At 41.0% G+C, this 21,008-nt stretch overlaps 1 protein-coding gene across 7 annotated transcripts in view; it reads right to left on the reverse strand.

The window, feature by feature from the left end:
- The window catches only part of nkain4 (sodium/potassium transporting ATPase interacting 4), a 106,804-nt gene that overhangs the window by 49,987 nt on the left and 35,809 nt on the right, over window positions 1–21,008 (reverse strand). For all 7 annotated transcript variants that reach the window (XR_015117872.1, XM_086213790.1, XM_086213788.1 and 4 more), the window contains exons 3-4: window positions 20,586–20,666; window positions 11,796–11,993 (exon numbers count right to left, since the gene is read on the reverse strand). Coding sequence is in view for 6 of the 7 variants with exons in the window: in XM_086213790.1 (XP_086069916.1) it covers window positions 11,796–11,993; window positions 20,586–20,666 (279 nt within the window). In the remaining variant the exon portion in view is untranslated. The remainder of the gene's footprint in view (window positions 1–11,795; window positions 11,994–20,585; window positions 20,667–21,008) is intronic.

Raw genomic sequence — 21,008 nt, forward strand, 5'->3', positions numbered from 1 at the left:
GGGCTTATGTGTAGTTGTCAAACTTTCCCCGCCTCTCCATGTCATTGTCAAGACTCTGAGCCATCTTATTTGTCTTAAGCCTCATTGATAAAATATAATCTGAGACTGATCGTTTTCTCGTTGGATGACACTAAATTACAATGAGTGGTGCCCCGAGTAACAACTGTTAAACATTCTAAAGATACGCAATCATCACCAGCTTATCAAGTCACGACATATTGCACTTTAACCCTAAAGTAAAAAAACAAGAAATTTAAAACTTGTTTTGAGCCATTTGTCATCTGTTGTTTGCTTTTGAGTTGGACAGACAGAAATCGATTAAAAATGGAAATTGGATTTTTTGTAAAAAAAAAAAACGAAAAAATCTGAGATTTTATTTTTAAGACATATCACCCAGCTCTAGTAAAAGCATACAAAAATCTGGAACATTTAAAAAAAATGTATGATTCATTATGAAGGGAAAGGGTATACAGCTCTGTTGCTTAGCTGGCAGAAACACACTGGATACTGTCCAAACAGCAGAATTAAAAATCACATTGTGGCCATATGCTTCCATGATGTTTGCCTGTCATTGTGTGCTGGACCTTTCATCCAAATCTTTTTAGTTCATCCTTGAGTCCAAGTGGATAAAATGTTAAGAAATTCTTGAAAGGGTATGTATTCATCTGAGGTATTAGTGACCTTGATCTGTGACCACCAGAATCTTTTCAGTTCATTTTTGTGTCCAAACTGTTGTTTGTGCTAAATTTGAACAAATTCCTTTAAGGCATTCATGAAACACTGTATTAATGTGAAAGGAACATACAGAACATACTGCCTCTAGCCCAGGATTGGCAAAAAATGAAACAACTGGCAGAAATTTTTGGAATTATATTTATCAGGTGAAGGCAAGCATAATCATGGTGGCTCTATTTCTTGTAATTGTGTAAATAGATGACATTTGCTATCCAAAATAATAAGTGACAATATAGTCTGAATTAAGGCTGCAAGGTGGGGCAGTGGTTAGCACTGTCGCCTCACAGCAAGAAGGTTCCAGGTTCAAGTCCCAGCTCGGGCACGGGATCGTTCTGTGTGGAGTTTGCATGTTCTCCCTGTGCCTGCGTGGGTTCTCTGCAGGTATTCTGGCTTCCTCCCACCATCCAAAGACATGCAATTGGGGACTAGGCTGATTGGATACTCTAAATTGACCGTAGGTATGACTGTGAGTGTGAATGGTTGTCTGTCTATATGTGTTGGCCCTGCGATGGACTGGCGACCTGTCCAGGGTGTACCCCGCCTCTCGCCCGAAAGCCACTGGGATAGGCTCCAGCCCCCCCAGCGACCCTAAACAGCAATAAGCAGAAGAAAATGGATGGAGGGATGGACAGTCTGAATTGGTTGCTAGGGCTCCTGGACTTGACTTAAAGAAATTCTTGCACAGTTGAGAATTAATACAGCAATGAGCTAACGTATTAGAGAGTCTGTAATATAGACCATAGACTTGGCAGATGGCTGTCATCCACTCAGAAACGGACCTAATGAGAGAGAGTCTCTAGTCACCCACCTCATCAGCCATCTCTCATTTGGTGCTCTGCCATTGCAATAAAAACAGCATTGGGCACACTGCCTACTTTGCACACTGGGCTCACAAACAAAGGGTGAAATGATTGTTGTACAATAATTCAACATATAACTTACCTCCGCTTTTGAAGTAAAAAGTAAATAATATGATAATATTCTTCCATCTAAATCATTTGGGTTTTATTCAATTTCTGCTCTCTCTCACTTGGGTTTTTGCCTTTACAATGTAATTGCAGGTATTACCCTATCTATTACAGTGATACTGAAATGGACATGAATTTGCATATTTAAAAACCAGAGTCAAACATAAGATGATGTTAAGAGCAGTGGAGCACACTCTGTTTTTAATTATAGTGTGTGCATGCATTCGTGTGTATGTGTGCATGCGTGTGTATGTACTTTTTTCAGTAAGAGTGCTAGCCAAGTTAATATCTATGCATGAGCATGTGTTTAATGAGTAGCATTAAAACAGTACAACCCACATTTTATGGCAGAGGAGCTTTCAGTCTAAAAAAAAAAATGCAATTTTGGAATACAAATTTCCTTCCTAAGTAAAAGCAGAGTAGCTCTACCTCAGGTATCAGTGCAGGAACATACACACACACACACAGCATATTTTCTCATGAGGAGAGTGTGCACAGACACACATTTACACAAAAGACAGTAACAGCACTTCACCACTCTCATTGTCTCCTTTCATTTGATGTGTAGATTAAAGCAAGTTTCTGCACTGAGCTCCCAAGCTGCCCAAGCATTTCTCCTTCTTCTCTGAGATTTTCTTTCTCTTTACCTCTCTTGTGTCGACTGCTTTTTTTATTCCTCCATGTCAGCTATAACCATGTTTTGAGGTACAATGTTTTTGTGTCTATTGCCTGTAAGTATTATTCCGGTAACGAAGAGGGTGTTACATCAGTTATATGACATGTATCACTAATGGAAAGAAACATCTGCACCTGACTATGTGTCTTGTTTTAGTGCAGTTCTTTCTTCTCTTAACTCTGCACACATTGAAAAATAACTTAATAATAATGACTTACTATAAGTGATACCTTAAACCTTCAGTATTGTTTAGGGATGTCTTGATCCAGTCTTCTACGTAAATGTCATTGAACCCATTCCTAATGTGATTAAAACTAATCTGGGCTGTGTCCATTTTTAGGTGTGCATTTTTAGTTTGGACTCATGTTGGACATTTGGTTTTGCTTTTGTGTTTTTGCGTTATTTCTCTTGCTCATATTTTTAGTCATTTCCTGTTTTATTTTGTAAACACTTCCCTCCTGTCTTTATTAGCTTTAAAATTCCTGTCTTTGTCCAATTATAACCTTTTTTAATCTCTCACCTTTATCTTTCCATACACTCATTCATTAGTCTTTGTCAGTCACAGACCTGGGGCCTCATCTATAAAACCTGGCGTAGGATCCAAACTAAAAGTTTACGTACGCCGAAAAGCTGAAAAGTGTCTACGCAAAAAAAAAAAAAAAAGATTTATAAAACCGTGCGTACGCACACCTGCACGCACGTTCCCTTTATATGTCACAGTCCAGCCAGAAAGTTGCACAGCAGGATTTGATTCATGTCCCTCCCTCTCCACGCCCACAATTCACCATGTATGGTCGTGCAAATTACCTCATGAATGTGTTTTGCATATAAATACGCATGATGAATCCACGGCATTTCACGCTCAATCATGGCATCAACCAGACAAAAGAGGAACTTTTCAGAGACCAAGATGGAGGTGCTTGTTGATGAGGTAGCGCGGAGACGGGAAACTTTATTCGGCGGCCATTCAAGTGGAATTACCAACAAACGAAAAGCCACTGAATGGCACGCTGTGGCCACGGCGGTAAGCGCGGCTGGCACGGAGCGCAGCGTTGCCAAAATAAAAAAGAAGTGGTCTGATCTGAAGGTGGAGGCAAAGAAAAATATGGCTTTGCACCCAGGAGCGTGGCGGCTACAGGTGGGGATCAGAAAACACGTGAAACGTGCACGTGTGACAATAGTGTTTTAACAAACTTAGAACTCCGTTATCCACCGCCACTTATGTGGTGAAAGTTCGTAAATCGACATTGTAAAAACACAAACTAAAAAGGATTTAGTCACATTTATCTTTAAACAAAATGTGATACATGCATATGGACTTTGTTTCCATTGCACATAGTCTTGATGTAGTAGTCTACATTTGTAAACTAGGCTATAAACAGCTGGCAGAGCCGCACTGAGGGATGGCTGCGATATCCCAGACCTATTCGCACAGAATTTATAGATTTCTATTTCCTGAATAGAATAGAAATCTATAAATTAAATTTATATCTTTATTATCGATACTGATTTATTTTATAAATTTAAGTTAGGCCTGTATTGTGATATGGCGGTCAAAATAAATAAGCATAACTGTCGGACAATTCCCCCTGGAACGAGCCAATTGCCAAGAAACCCAACATTGTCAGCACTTCAATGGTGCGGTTCCGGTGGGTTGGTCGCTCTAAAATTGGATTCAATTCAGCAATCAGATCCAAGAGCAAAGCTCTAGGTAGTCTGAAAGGGCTTATTAGGCAGTCATGAGCCAGGAAATCTTCCCGATCTCGGACACCCTCTCCAGTCGGATCCGTCCATTGGCATGGTCTTCAAGTGTGCATCCATTGTGCTGCATTGCGCACGGCTGCCACTGCAAGGCTATTTATATGCGCTCTTTTCATTAACCAATTGTTCTCACCTTGTCGCAATTGTCTCCAAAATGTGCGTAAGCAAGGTCGGTAGTTTGCTTAAAGTTGCGCACATTCCTACGCTAGTCTTTTTTTTCTATAAATCACAACTCTTGCATAAGAAGTTGCATACGCACTTCCAAGCCCGTTTTTTTGCGTAACCAAGCAAGCTTTATAAATGAGGCCCCAGGTCCTTGTGTTTCTTATCCAATCAGCTCCTTCCTCACCCTCATCTTCCCCCACCTGTTACTTTTTGTGTGATAAGTTGCATTGCATTTTGATTCAGCACATACATTCAGCTTTTTGTGTAAGACTGTGAGAACTTCTGCTTAGACTACCCACCTATTCCTTTGTTTTTTCCTTTGGTTTTGTTTCCTGTCTATTGTTAAAGACAACCTTCGTTCTTTTACTTTGCCTGCTCTTTGGTCTGCATTTGGATCCTGTTTCTACCATGCACCTGACAATCTGGGCTTTGATGCTGGTGGTTATATTGACATTTGTTTAAAATTCCTCTGTTCACAGCAGGTATCTACTGATGTGTGTGAAACTTTATGTACTCTTTTTCTTTTGCTGTGTAAATAATGCATCCTCGCCAGAGGATGAGTATTTGTGGGTGTGTCTGACTAGTCAATTTTGCTTAACAAGGGTTCTTATTTGTGCGACGTAACTGGAAGTATTTCCTTGACTGCCATGATAAGTGCTGTCTGAATTTCCAAAAAATGTTTTGGAAAGGAGGCTCAATGCATCCCATATTTGCTCCTTCAGCATAGGATACACAAACAGGAGACAAATGCTATCCCACAATCCCTAATGGCAGCAACTTTGAAAGTGATGCACCAGTCAACTGTTCATTGAATCAATCAACCAATACAAGTGGAAGCAAGAGCATGGATCATCATCAGGGCCTGAACAATAAAGATTTTTTGAGCCCAATAATAGCATAACATATCGGTCGTTCCCTAATCTTCATAAATATTTGACCCTCTTTGTTCAACATGTTTGATATCATAGCATCAAAAATATACTTTAGGGACCCAAATATTTTTTAGGTCATTTGTGAATTGACAAACATAAATCCATGTTCTGTTTATCAGCAATTGGAATAGAGTTGAATCAAAATGAAAAAATAAATGTGTTTTTACTCTAAAAAATATTCCAGAAAGTAGAAGTTGAGCAGAGAATTAAGACCTGCAGTTACTACTTCTGCGGTTAATGTCCAACAAAATTTGGTGCAGGGACTTTACTGCATGCATGGACACATTTATAAAGACTTTAGCAGCCTTTCTGATCTTTACATGACATCATCAGATAAACAACTAATATTACCAGAACAAATGGTCAAACAATCAGCTGTAAAGAATGATGGCTGCTTCACTCCAGCTCATCAGAATTTTAAATCATCAATGAAACCTTGTGGGTATATGTACACAGAATATTGAGAAGATACTCACATGGTTTTGCTGCTGGGGAAAGTTGCAGGTTTTTAATGACTCAAATGAAATATATATATCATATATACATACTGTATATATATATATTTTATAATCTGCTAATAAGATGGAATGTTTCAACAACTTCAACACTCAGGTGAACTATGACTGGTATGCTGCTTTGGTAAAATGATCAGAGGCGTTATCCCTGCAGCCAGATGACATTGCAACCTAAAATTATGATATTATAGGGCTGGAGCTATTGATTCTTTTAATAATCGAGTGATGTATTGATTATTCTGGCGATTAATCGAGTGATCAGAGAAGAAGTATTGTGCATTATGCATTTTTTTCGATTACGTTACTTTTGCTTTATTAAAGAGCAAAAGAGAAAATAAAACAAGTCTCTTTAATGGACAAGTATGAAATGCTAATGTAAAAGTACTAAGTAAAGTAACTTTATTTTGACTGTACTTTTACTGTTTTTACTTTACTTTTTACTCAAGCACACACAGAGTCCTACAAGGGATTGGTTCACCAACATGACACCTTTTTCTCCTCCTATTAGTTTGAGTGTCTGTATTCAGTAATCAAAAACACCAGGAGGAGAGCCATTTAAGTATAACAAAAGCAATAAAAATGTTGATTTTTCAAGAAAAGGGAACAATTACATACCAGATTTGTAATTGTAATTAGATATTTGTACATAGTGGTATTAATGCTTTACTTAAGTAAAGGATCTGAATACTTTTTCTATCACAACATATCGTGATCCTCTGTAGCTCAGTAAACAGTGCTTTATTTATGGCGGCCTGCCACATCAAAACACTGGCACCATGACATGATTTTCTATTTTTGGAGATGCGCATCTTTCTCGGTCTGTCTAGAAGGTAACTCTTTTATTTGCACAACACTCGCAAGATTTGTGTCTGTTGATTCTACTAAAATAATGAACTCACAGGATCTTTTGTGGGTCCTGGGTTCTCTTGTTGACACAACCCTCTCTGTCTTTCTGTTAATGTCATGTTATGTTACTCTGCAGTGTTTCACACACAGAGACTTTATTTGTACAGACACTCAGGTATAGTTTGAGACCAATTTTGGCATTTTTATTTTTTTAATCAGTCCGATTGATTAGTGATCAGTCTGCCCTGCTCTGAGAAGGTCTGACAGTTTCTGACAGAGAGACACAGACTCTCCTGTTTAATATAAAAGCCTCCGTATATAATTGTTTAATTTAATAAGTACACCTGGTCGGAGTCGATGTCATTCACCATCACGCTAGTTTCGACTGTTTAAATAAGTATCTTCCACATGCAGCTTTCTGCTTTGAAAACTGAATCGTGGGTGAATCTATACATGGAAAACATGCAAATAAACGCGAGTTGGGTTTTGGGGTGACTTTATAAAACATCATGCTGATGAATAAAATCAACAGATCAGACACAGACAGGGCAAGAAAATGCACTGACCTGCTCTGTGTGTGTGTGTGTGTGTGTGTGTGTATACTGTATGTGCGTGTATGGAGGAACTGCATTAACAGAGAGAGGAGAGATGCTGCAGCCATGTCATAAGAAATTTTTATCACAACTTAAACTTAAGTTTATCAATACCTGGTCTTAAATAAATCAAATAGACAGCAAAAATTTGGCCTTGTTGTTATCTTTCTGTCAAACAAATGACAGCAGACTGCACGACAAAGTGTGTAACATCATGCTTGTTCATAGACAGGGTACATATACATTTGAAACTCCTGTTGAAATGTGTCTGCATGTGTACACTAACTGTTATCTTTCTTGATTGTCAAGCTGACAAAAACAACATTAATTGTGGCTCAGAGTAAGGAAAGAGTATGTTTTCCTTAATAAAGGGGATTCATAGGTAAAATATATCACAGGATGAAGGGGGAGCAGAGAGGGAGAGAGGGGTAGGTATCTCAGGTTAATTATATCGGACCTTCTACTTAACAATACAGAGGGTCTGCTTTGTAGAAAATTTAGTGCATTTGTGTGTGTGTAGGCAGCTGCATGTTTAATGACACAACATGATGAGATTGAGACTGCAGAGACCCCATCCAGCCGTTCTTCTCTACCAGGCCTCCTCTCCAAATAAAAACACATACATTCAGACTTTTATGGTTTACACAGAGCCACATGGAGTTGATAAGAGTCTACGATGCTGATTTGCATTTTTCACATCAAATTACTGCAAGGTATGCCATGCTAATCTCCAACAACACAACTCACAGGCACAGGAAGAGGCTGTCCATATAGAAATAGAAGCTCCGCGACAAAAAACGAAAGCTTGTTCTTCACTAGAAGCCTTATACAGATGAATTTAGACGAGTGGCTGAAAAAGTACATGAAACAGTAAAATAAAGCAAGTACACACTCAAGGTAAAAGGAAAAACAAGAGCCGTTACTCCTTCAGTGTTTGTTTTCATCTTCTTCTTGCCTCTCAGAATTTCAAAAGAACAAATATTTGAGTAACAGTATTCTAGGGGAAATCCATTTCCCTGCAAAACAGATTAACAATTAAAGCTCTTGGCAGAGACAGCCTTTGAAGAATTATGGAGGGCCATGATGTTTTATGGTATACTTCAAGTGGTCTGACAAAACATTCAGTGGCTTGCTAGAGACTAATTTGCTCTTCTGGTCTTGAGGTCTTTCTCTTCTCATCACTGCTTTTGGCAGAAGCCAGCAGACCCACTCACTGCTCACTACTGCATAATAATTCTTTTAATACTTTGGATCTTTCTAATCCTCTGAGGCAGATGGTGTAAAACTTGCATTGTCGGCACTGACATATTACAGAGGAGCTTTATGCTATTATTATACAATCTACATATTTACTATTTCTGGACAACTTGCTCGACTTCAAATATCAACACATCAAAGATCTCTTCAGTTGGATTGTATGGAGCATTACCACACACAATAAAAAACATGTTAATGCTAGTGGTAAAGCTTGTTAGGTTATGGAAAACACAACATTGACTCATGGATTTATTAGTCCCTAAAAGACCCTGACCTTTTGAATGTATTAGGGCACAGGGTCATCTGTTTTCATGCAGATGAACTGAATGAAGTGGACTGGAAAAAGGAAGAACAAAAGCATACACCCAGCTCTATAGGAAGATGGGGCTTGAAGCAATAAGCAACTCACACTTTGACACTGACATGACAGTGCCTTCAAAGCTTTAGAGAAAATCAGAGAAGGAGCAACGTGAAGTGACACAGGCATACGTGACTCACAAGAAACCTGAGGTTGAAAGAGAGATGTCTGTGCCTACGGAGTAATTTCTAACTGAAAGATATCTCAAAGATGATCCCCAAATGAACAAATTAACAGCAGTTGAAAGTACCAATGTTTACTATATTGTGCGGCTCTCCCAACAAGACACAGTTAACTTCAGAGTGTCTATATAAAATTGTTAATTCAGCTGTTGTCTCCCATGCAGTGAAGCAGGCCATGCTTTCCTATCTGTTGACTGCTGTGACTTGAATTTTAAGTAAACAACCTGTTCTGTTTTACACTACAGTTTATTAAGATTATATGTTGAGAAGAAGCACTGCACTGCACTTAACTCTTCTGGGATAGAAAAGAACAAGCAGACTATATAAGAGGATGATAACTGTGAAATTTGAGCTGCACTTGCACTTATGGAATTTCATTAGGGTGGGAGTTGGGAAAAGTCGCATTCAAAATATATTAATGTCTTTATTTGCTTAGTCATTTGAGTGCTACTTAATCCATGAAAATGAAATGCATGGCGGTGGAAGGAGCAATGGAATCACAGCATTGTCTAGAAAAGCCATGACTGGCTCAAGCAACTGCATCAGGGCCAGAACATACCACAAACCCAGTAGGATCCAGTTATTCAGAATTCATTCATGAATTGCACTGAGTTTAATCTAGACAGAGAGAAGGCAACCTGGAGGTTGCTATCACCATGGGTTCCCTTGACAAAATGCTGATGTGATTTATAGACTGGATTTGGATCATTGCAAACAATTAGTTCTGTCTTCAAAAATGGCCACCTTAATCATTTCTGAAGGGATAAATGCAATCATTGTTAGTACAAAGCCATCTGTTTTAATCAGAAGAACAACATAGACCACAGAACTTATGTCAGTCATTTAATCAAAAAAAACATTCAAAAATCCCATTGACTTTGAGATGAGGGAACCGAAAGTAAACAATGCCAACTTCCAGGTTTTACGACTCTTTCCTGTTCCACTGTGTTCACAAAGCCTAACTTCCTGGAATCAATAATTGCTGAAACAAATATGACACCTATGTTCAACTGTGGTTAAGTCAGCAAGCTACAATTTTCATCAAAGTTAGCCATGATAAGATTTGTCCTCTAATAGAGAGAGGAAAATGTATTGTAATTGAACGGATTCATGGAATGGGACAGACGAAGGTCAAACAATGTGAGATCTGGGCCAGAAAAGGAGCAAGGAAGACAGATGGAGCTCAGAGACAAAAAGGAAATAGATCAGAAAGGAGGAAATAAGCAATGGAACAGGAGAATGACATAGAATGCCATCCCTGCCATTATCAACTTCCAAACAAAAACGCAACACTGGTTCCCAGGGAATAGAGATGCAACAGAGGAAAGCATTGCTGGTGGCAGCAATGACCTCTGCTATATGATATGATGTCTTTATGTGTGTTGTTTGTGTGTGTTTTTGTGTATGGGTGTTAGAGTGCGTGCATGTTTTTCTTCAGCAGTTTTTATGAAAAGCACTGCAGCTGAAAACCCCTTGGCAACTTTCACTAATCCCTTTATCATGTGAGAGTTATGTCTACCAATGTACATAGATTATCACAATCTTCACTCATAGTTTTCTACCTTACTGCCCTCTATCTCAATGGCATTCTTTCCTCTGACTCTAGTCAAGTCAAGTCGTCAATTTTATTTATATAGCGCCAAATCACAACAAAAGTTATCTCATGACACTTTTCAGGTAGAGCAGGTCTAGTACCACACTCCTTCAATGAATTTACACCCAACAATTCTGCATGAGCAAGCACATCCTGCAACAGCGGCGACAAAAACCTTCCTTTTAACAGGCAGGAACGTTGAGCAGTCTCTACTGTTTTATTTAACAGTGAATGGGTTGATAGGGGCAAAAGGAGACAGGATAATGGGAGGAAAAGGCAGAGAGAATAAACAAGTGTAGATTTTCTACACTGACAGGGATATAAGTAGTTATTATAAAGGAATAAGAAAACAAAACCACAGAATAACAGTAGGAACTACAGAGTGTTTGGGTGTGTAACAAAAGAAATAAAGGCAGAAAACACAAAATATTCCAATTAGTGATGAATAAATGATGCCTCGTCCCAGTTGTATCAGATTCCCCATTATTATAGCTCATCCTTGAAACTGTGAAGTCTGCAACAGGAACACTACAGGGCTGAATTGACCAAATCTATTCTCACTACTCAGTAGCCTCTGGTTAATGATGGCCATTACCGGCCAATAGATCCATATTTTTCATCTTAATGAAATATACTCCTTGGAGCCCAAACTTAATATTTAATGACATCACAGGGTGACCTCAAAACCCCCAGCAACAAAGTCGAGGAACACCCCTCAACTCTCTTCTCTCATTGTCTCTATTTCTTTGGGAAGGAAAAGGGACAAACCAAAGCCAAAGAGGAATCTAAAAGTCTACCTGAAATGGCATTTTTGTAGAGTGCCTAACTGCTCTATTGTGACATATTACTTCGTGAAACAGAATAGAATGGTGGGAAATAATAAAATGATATCCAGCATCCAGATTGTGTAATAAAATAACATAAACACTGACGGCATATCAGTATCCATCAGGGAGAGATGAAGCACATTTTATGCTCCATGGAGATGGTAGAGAATTGTAAAATGCCTTACACAGAATTGGAAGTTGTCACAGATCAAACTTTCATCCAAATATGCATATTCACAGTGAATTAAGTTTCAGCTTGTTTTCTACACTGTATGAATGCTGTGTTATACACAGTATGAATGTTGTGTTCCTGCGACGTTCAGACATCTGTGACATGAGAATATGTCAGTGCAAGAATCATATGTTTATTGCTGACTTGTACTTACAGCAACAACAATCTGTGTGCCACTGTGCACAACCTCGATGTACTGATAGTCCATGAGGCAGCCCATGACAGTGATGTAGGAGTGGCTCTCAGGGGCTTGAATGGAGGCCTGCGGCATCTCTCGCCTCACACAGCCCGGCCCGTGTTCACTCCACCAGGAGTGATGGGCCGAGATATTAAATGTCAGCAGGTCACTGTCCTACAAAAGAGGAAAGAAAAATTCTTTACTCTGACTGTAGTTATTAAACACACTGTAATCTTACTTCCTGTTATGGTGGAAAGGCTAAATCTCAAGTCACATGTACAAGAAGGTGGATGTTAATTTCTGGAACATTGCAATGGACAAGCTTTTTGACTGTCTTAGGTGCAGAAGTTTTGTTTGGTAACCATGCCAAATTTCCATTTTAAATAGACCCATCTTTATAATTTCTGCATCACAAATGAATGTAACTTTGTTTGGGGACCTCAAAATACTGAAAAAATTACATTTAACAAGTCCTCACTGTGACAAATTTTGTTGATTAATCAACAGTGTTGATTAATCTAAAATGGGTGTGGTAGAAATATTACCAACAAACTCCTGATTTTCATCAAGAGATGCCTAAGACACATCCTGAACATGAGGTGGCCTGATCTCCATTGCTAACCAGTGGGAGGGAACCAACCAGAATTCAATCAGCAAAGACGCAAATCAGTAAAAGTGGGGTGGATTGGACACAACTCATACAAACCAGTGAACATCATCACAAGGCAAGAAATCAACTGGAACCAAAGGCTACCAGGCTGACATGGGTCCAGTTGAAGAAAACTGCCTAGAAACAAGTCAGTAGGTTTTATGTAGTTGTGGGCCTTTCCTCCACTTATGAGCCACAGGAATAGGACTATCAATGATAACTAGAAACCATTACAATGTCAGAATTCCTTCAGATGTAACACATCAGGCACATTAGGAGTCAGCATTGCATATATTAAATACTTTTACAAACTTACAATGTCCAGTCTGCACACAGCCACATGAGCCCACACAGACAGACACAGATCCTCACACTAATTAATACCCAAATACAGCAATCTAATCGCACATCTACCCCTCAGTGACAAAACATGCATTATTAATTCACTCATACATGTTCCTATCAACAACACATACACTTTCAACCACAAATCAGTGACAAAAACATTATCCTTGTTGATCACTTGTCATGATCAGTTGTCTTATTATTCTGCTGTTGGTTTGCTCATGGGCAGGAAAACAATAGTAGCTGAAGGTCAATAGGTAGGACTGTGAAGACTAATGACTAGACAGTTATAACTGATTGTGACTGCAGGCTATGGCAGTCAACTCATCCAAGCTGCACACAGTGTGATGATGGTAGTTGATATTGTCAACTTTTTGTAAGGAGTGTTACTGTTATGCCCCCACCACCAAAGAATAAACCAATCACTTCATATCAGAGATCAGATGTTGCAGCTGCTCAATCTGTTTTCCTTAATTAAAGTCAATACATGTTTGAGACATGAGACTTTCAAAAAAGCTAAATATGGTAAATGGACTCAATTTTATTTAGCGCTTTTCTACCTTAACAGTACTCAAAGCGCTTTACAGTGTCATCTCATTCACCCATACACTCATGGAGGAGGCTGCCATGCAAGGCGCCAACCTACTCAACAGGAGCAATTATGGGTTCAGTATCTTGCTCAAGGACACTTTGACATGGTCACCGGGGTCGGGGATCGAACCAGCGACCCTTTGGTTGCTAGACGGCCACTCTACCCCTGAGCCAAGCCGCCCAAAGATCACATTACTGGAATCTTATTTCTCATGTTTTAGGGTTAGAGTTAGGGTTAGTGTCACATTTGTGATCGAACCAAAGTGGTTAATTGGATTTAGCAGAATCTTCTATCTCATATATTTTTTGATTTCACACATGATGCACAAAGGCTGCACATTGATTCAAGAGCTGCTGAAGAGAAAGTGTTATCTTGAAAAAAAAAATCAGGAGTCACCTTGTGCAATTTGAATGACAAAGAGAGCCAGAGGACCACTACCTGCTTTAAAATATGTCAGACAAATCTGAAAACTCAATTTACCCCGAAAGGCCAAAACAAAAAGAAAATGGCCAAACTTCTTCTTGCTTCTATCATCTTCTTTTTAAAAATGTAAACATGATTCACATGATTCAATTTTGTGTTTTCTGAAAAACACGTATTATTTCAAATTGGCAGGAATTTTTTTTTGATGTCCTTATTTTACCGAACACAGAGGCCCCTGGATCTCGCTATATTTTGCAAACACCATCACACAATGATGTCTCATGCATGAAAGATAGCTTTAAAGGTAAAGACAAGAGACACATGCAAGAATTGGTGTGGCAGCAAATTCAATTAATGCTGTGCCATTTAAGTTATCTATAAAACCCAGTGATAAGATATATCATATTGTCAGTGTTCTAGACAGGTTAATCACTGGCTTCTATCCACCATTAGCACAGGGTATCTAGGGTATCTTAGCTCGTCTGATTTAGAAAATAAATATGACTTAATTACAGCTCATAATCTCCACTATTATGATATCACATCTTTCAAATTAGTAATATGTTTGCAGCAAGTTATTTGCTTCTTGACCTGAATGCTATACAGCAACAATACTGTTGTGTTGGCTGTGCTTAAATTGAGCATGGATTTGACCTAAAGGTGAATGTAAGCACGTAAATATGCTTACAATAACTATTTTAATTCTTGTGTTAAGCAATTAAACATTTATCATGATCTTAGTGTATTTAGTGAGTTAAGACTGTAGCATCTTCTGGGATAGATGGGAATTTAGGTACATATATCTTAAGAAGGAGGAGCGACACGGTGGTGGAGTGGTTAGCACTGTGGCCTCACAGCAAGAAGGTTTTGGGTTAGAGTCCAGGCTCAGGCTTGAGATCTTTCTGTGTGGAGTTTGCATGTTCTCCCTGTGCCTGCGTAGGGTCTCTCTGGGTGCTTCCTCCCACAGCCTAAAGACATGCAAATGGAGACTAGGCTAATTGGATACTTTAAATTGACTGTGAGGATGAATGGTGTGAATGGTTGTCTGTCTACATGTGTTGGCCCTGCGATGGACTGGCGACCTGTCCAAGGTGTACCTGCCTCTCGCCCGAAAGCCACTGGTGTTATGGTTCAGGCTCCTTTAAGAGCCTCTGTGTACAGGCTATTGTAATATGTACGTGCTACGTCATGCGCTTGTCAGTTCTAAGTATGTTCAGTAAAGAACCGTGCACCGCTCCCTATGTTGTCTTATTTATATCCGCCTAAGATACCACAAATGGCGACGAGGATGGGATACTTACCCACGATGTGGAAAAAGTGTTGGCTTAGGTGTTAGCCCATGTCAGATTCCGAGATTGAAAGTTCCCCAGAGTTAACGTTGCCGTTAGACGCAGAACAAGCAAGGAAGATGGCTAGCATCGGGAAGATGGATGTGTTTGATGACACGCAGGAAAGCTGGGCGAGTTACACAGAGCGTCTTGAGCAGTACTTCATTGTCAACGATGTGGCAGACGACAAGAAAGTGCCGGCCTTGCTAAGCCTGATTGGTCCGAGGACGTACGGACTGCTCCGAGATAACATGGCGAGAAAACACAGGACCTACCACTGTATGTGGTAGATGGAAACGGCCCTCCCCTACTTGGCAGGGACTGGCTGACACACATGAAGTTAAACTGGAACGAGATAAAGCTGCTGAGAACCACAAAGATCACAGAGACGGAGACTCGCAAAAGACTGGAACAGCTACTGGGGAAAAACAAGGCTGTTTTCCAAGATCAGATGGGAACAGTAAAGGGTTTTGAAGCAAAACTGGTGCTAAAGGATGCAACACCCACATTCTGCAAAGCCAGGCCAGTACCATTTTCCCTACGCCCAAAGGTTGGAGCGGAAATAGATCGCTTGCTGGAGGCAGGCATCTTATCAAAGGTGGACAGGAGTGAATGGGCAACCCCGGTGGTGCCCATCATCAAGAAAGATGGCTCGGTAAGGCTGTGTGGGGATTTCAAAGTGTCAGTGAACCCCAAACTGCAGGTGGATCAATATCCCTTGCCTCATGTCGAGGATATCCTCACAGCGATGGCTGGAGGACAACACTTCAGCAAGATAGACTTGAAGCAAGCTTACCTGCAGCTTCCCGTGGAAGAGACATCCAAACCGTACCTCACCATAAACACGCATAAAGGGCTGTATAGGTACAACCGACTTGTTTTTGGAATTGCATCAGCCCCTGCCATTTGGCAGCGCACAATGGACCAGATACTACAGGGCATTCCGGGGACCCAATGCCTGCTGGACGACATGATCATCACCGGACGAACGGATGAGGAACATCTGACCAACTTGGAGAGTGTCCTCAACCGACTGGAGGAGTATGGGCTGCGTGTGAACCCACAGAAGTGTGAGTTATTCAAGGACAGAATTCAGTTCTGCGGACATGAGATCGACAGCAGCGGACTACACAAAACTCAAGAGAAGGTAGATGCGGTGGTTGGGGCACCACAACCACAGAACGTGTCACAGCTGAGATCATTCATGGGACTGATAAACTACTACCGCCGGTTTCTCCCGAACTTGGCGTCAGTCCTGCAGCCCCTCAACCAGCTGCTAGAGAAGAACAGGAAGTGGTGCTGGACAAGACAATGTGAGGATGCGTTCAGAGAAGCGAAACAGCTCATCACCTCGGAACAGGTACTGACGCACTATGACCCCGAACTCCCACTGAAGCTAGCATGCGACGCCTCGCCCTACGGTCTAGGGGCCGTTCTTTCACATGTCCTAACAGATGGATCAGAGAGGCCCGTAGTATTTGCTTCAAGGACATTGAATTGTGCAGAAAGAAACTATTCACAGATTGACAAAGAAGCATTGGCTCTAGTCTGGGGAGTGAAGAAATTCAACACATACCTGTATGGGAGAAGCTTTACACTAGTGACAGACCACCAGCCCTTACTGTCCATCTTCAGCCCACAAAAAGGGATCCCAGCAATGACCGCTGCCAGACTACAGCGGAATGCACTCTTCCTGTCTGGTCATATGTATGACATTGAGTATAAACAGACATCACAACACAATAATGCTGACGGACTATCGAGGCTGCCATTGGCCACGGGCCAGGACGAACGGTTGGATGCAGTGGAGGTTTTCCATGCGGCACAGCTGGAAGCCCTACCGCTGACCAGCGCGGTGGTGAAACGGGAGACAAGACGGGACCCCATCTTATCAGAGGTGTATGAATATACCATGACTGGCTGGCCGGCAACATGCAGTAAGGAGGTAGCACCCTACTGACAGAGGAAGGAGGAACTAACCACACACCGGGGATGCTTGTTGTGGGGCATGAGAGTGATCATACCCAAGAAATGCCAGAGTCAAGTGCGACAGCAGATTCACGAGGGCCACGTGGGAACACTAAAGATGAAACTGCTGGCCCGTAGCCATTTTTGGTGGCCTGGAGTGGATGAACAACTCGAAACAATGACCAAGAGCTGTAGTGGGTGCCTAGAGACACGCCACATGCCTCCCCCGATTCCTGTCCATCCGTGGGAGTGGCCCACAGAACCTTGGCAGAGGATACATGTCGACTACGCAGGATCCTTTGAAGAGCACAACTTTTTGGTGGTCATAGATGCACATTCTAAGTGGCCAGAGGTTTTTCGCACCAAGTCTCAGACGTCAGCTCAAACCATTGAGTACTTGAGAACCATCTTTGCTCGTTTTGGACTTCCCCTCCAGTTGGTAAGTGACAACGCACAAACGTTTGCAAGTGACGAATTTGCACAGTTCATGGCAGTCAACGGGATCAAACACACAACCTCAGTTCCTTTCCATCCAGCCACAAATGGGCTGGCCGAGAGATTCGTCCAGACCCTTAAACAAGGGCTCCGAGCATCCGAGAGAGATGGAGGAACCACGCAGACTAGACTGTCTCGGTTCTTGGCATCATACTGGAACACGCCACACGTCACCACGGGTGAGAGCCCAGCAGTCCTGATGTTTGGAAGGAGTCTGCGGACACGTCTAGACCTCATGAAGCGAAGCAGATGCAACGAGGTGCTAAATAAACAAGCAAAGATGCTGCATGGTGGGCGGGAGCGCCAAGTCACCGCGGGACAGGAAGTCATGGTGAGAGACTATCGGAGGGGTGGGAAGTGGGCGTATGGAATAGTACAAGCCCAGACCGGACCATAGAGCTATGAAGTGCAGGTGGGTCCGAACATGGTGTCGCGGCGACACATAGACCAGATGCATCCTACAGGGGGACAAGCCGCACCAACAAAGTCACCGGTAATACAACAGTAAGAAAAGAGCAGAGCTACAGTGGAAACTGCTGTAGCCCCACACGACACCAGCAGAACTACAGCTGAGACTGCTGCAGCAGCACAGACTGTGGCAGCCGCACAGGACTCTCAGCCAAGGAGCATTCAGGAAGAGCTGGACAGTAATGCAGGGGTGGTAAGGGAACCTGAAACGATTGTACTGTCCAGATATCCTCTGAGAGCACGAAATCCACCTGACAGATTAAATCTGTAGGTTTAGTTTATGGTCAACCAGAATGTTTGGACTATTTTACGGAATCTGTTCTTTATAATTGTCTAGCCAATAATGTTAGGTTCTGAAGAGCGGCAGTGTTGGTTTATATTGTTTATACAACTTTGATTGTAGAAGGGAGGAGTGTTATGGTTCAGGCTCCTTTAAGAGCCTCTGTGTACAGGCTATTGTAATATGTACGTGCTACGTCATGCGCTTGTCAGTTCTAAGTCTGTTCGGTAAAGAACCGTGCACCGCTCCCTATGTTGTCTTATTTATATCCGCCTAAGATACTACAACTGGGATAGGCTCCAGCACCCCTGCGACCCTTAACAGGATAAGCGGAAGAAAATGGATGGATCTTAAGAAGGAAAACTACTGATGGATCACATTTGCCCAGACTGCACATCTCTTTACTTTTATCACAACACCTAGGAGAGACAAGATTTTAAAAACTTATTCTTAATGATGAACCCAATCGCAGAGCATTCTCAAAAAGGTCAGTTTCTCAGTGTAAAATGTGAAGGGAGGCAGAATGAATCATGCTCTAATTCAGTTTGGTGTGGATATATCCAAATTCTCTGGGTGCCCTATCCTCAACAATACTGTTCTAAAATGTGTCACTGAGAATAAGTTCAGAAGATAATCTATAACTGACTGGGAATGGTTTAAAAAAAAAGATGTGTGGAGAGTTGTAGGGGTCTGTTTGTCAGTCTGACTTGAACCACAGGGGAGAGGATAAGAGCTCAAAAGGAGGTGACAGCATGTAGCATGTGACTCTGTCTTATAATAAAATGTGTTTGGCTGCCTCTAAGAAATTAGTGTGTCAAGTTTGGGAGCCTAGCTCCATTTGTCAGGTTAATAGTCAGGCTCAGCCCCAAGCAGCTGGACCCTACAAGCCTTCCTATACAAGCAGGATGGCACAATCACACACATTGAGGAGACAGATATGTAATGACAGAAAAGAATGAATGACAAATCAGCATTGTTTTAGGGAGCATTTATGAAATTCATGTTGGCTGTCTGACCTGGATGAATTCCTTTTCCTCAATGGGCAAAAAAGATCAAGCAATGAAACAGGAAAGATGAATTTAAAAAGATTGAAGGAGCATTGGAAAAAGTCACATGATTTAGGAGAGGACAAAGTGGCAGTCAGCCAAAAATCTTATCTTTGTTTAGAAAAATACATCTAATTTGCAACAATGAATCAAAGGGAAGCTGTAAAGACTAATTAAATCTTAATCAATCGTGTTCTGTGTGTGTATGTGTTTCTGTGTGTGTACATATGTATTTGTGTGTGTTATTGTGTACACATTTTTAGCTTCCGCCTGAAGCTCAACAAGGAGCTAGAGCTGTCAGTCCTCCACAAGTCAGCCGATGAATTACACAAACACTTTATAGGAGCACACATTATTTGAGGGTAAATTATACCACTAGGAAGTGCAGTGGGTGTGTGTTAATGGTATAGATATCTACAGCTCTTGGAGTGAGTTACAGTTCACTGTAGTACTCATATGCAAGCTGCATTCATTATGTACCACAAATAATCCTGTTTACCTGGCTTGCATTTGCTGCTCAGACCAAACAGCCCGTGGTGTCAGTGTACCACATTTAATTCCATCCAAAATATACTGTATGTTCTTTGCTGATAAAACTGAAGCATGATAAATTATTCTTTTAAAACTTACAACAGACATGGAAGGGTTTATATGGAAATTAGAGGTTCAATAAATAACTATTTGAACTGGGGGGTTCCAGCAACTGGACAAAAAAAGGAGGAGGAATATATGAAGATATTTAATTTACTGTCATTTTCATTCTTCATGTAAGTTTTTTCCTGTCACATTTTGTTACATCAAAAACATGTAGCTTAGAGATGGCTCTTTGGTTGAGTGTGTAAATGAAAAGCAGGTTCATTGCCTGCCCCCCCCCCCCCAGGCAATATTAAAAAATCCAATGCAAAAATTCAATGCAGTCAGTCATACACAATGGCAATAAGATGTTATGTACAAAGTGTAAAAGAGTTAAAGGATTAAAAAAAAGAGTGATTAACACCTAGAGGCTATAGAACACATTGACATAGTATGAGAATGAGCAATACTTCACTTCACTCCCTCACCACCTGAAATCATGTCCAGAGAGACCACAACATTCATCCCAACACATGGGAAGCCACTCACATTAGGCTGACAGATGGATGATGGAAAACAGTTGATTGAAATGTACTCACCTTTGACAGGCCTCCTACATCAAGGTAGAAGCAGATGATGAAGACATTCCAGGCCAACCACAAAGCAGCCCATACTGTATACTGGAGGTCAAAGACAGATATATTAACTCCATGGAAACTCACAGCTGAACTTTGACATCTATGACCAGTATTGAAAAAAATGCAAGTTGAATGAGTTACCCTATACACAAAATATAGCCTTCTCTCAATACAAAAGCATTTTCTTATACACATGCAAACACTTCACAAATACAACATATTCCGTCTAGTCAACACATTGGTCCTCATTTTTCAGGGATTTTAGCAAGGTATCTCAAAACATAATAACTTGGCAATTTGGTGCAACGTGTTTGGACCAATCAGTTTCTTCACCAGTAGCCCAGTGAAAACTTGTCGGACCTGCAAGCTGCTTGCCCTCCAAGG

This window comes from Aulostomus chinensis, chromosome 9, assembly GCF_037954235.1.
Source record: "Aulostomus chinensis isolate RoL2024-O1b breed Wild chromosome 9, RoL_Achi_v1.0, whole genome shotgun sequence".
Lineage (NCBI taxonomy): Eukaryota > Metazoa > Chordata > Actinopteri > Syngnathiformes > Aulostomidae > Aulostomus > Aulostomus chinensis.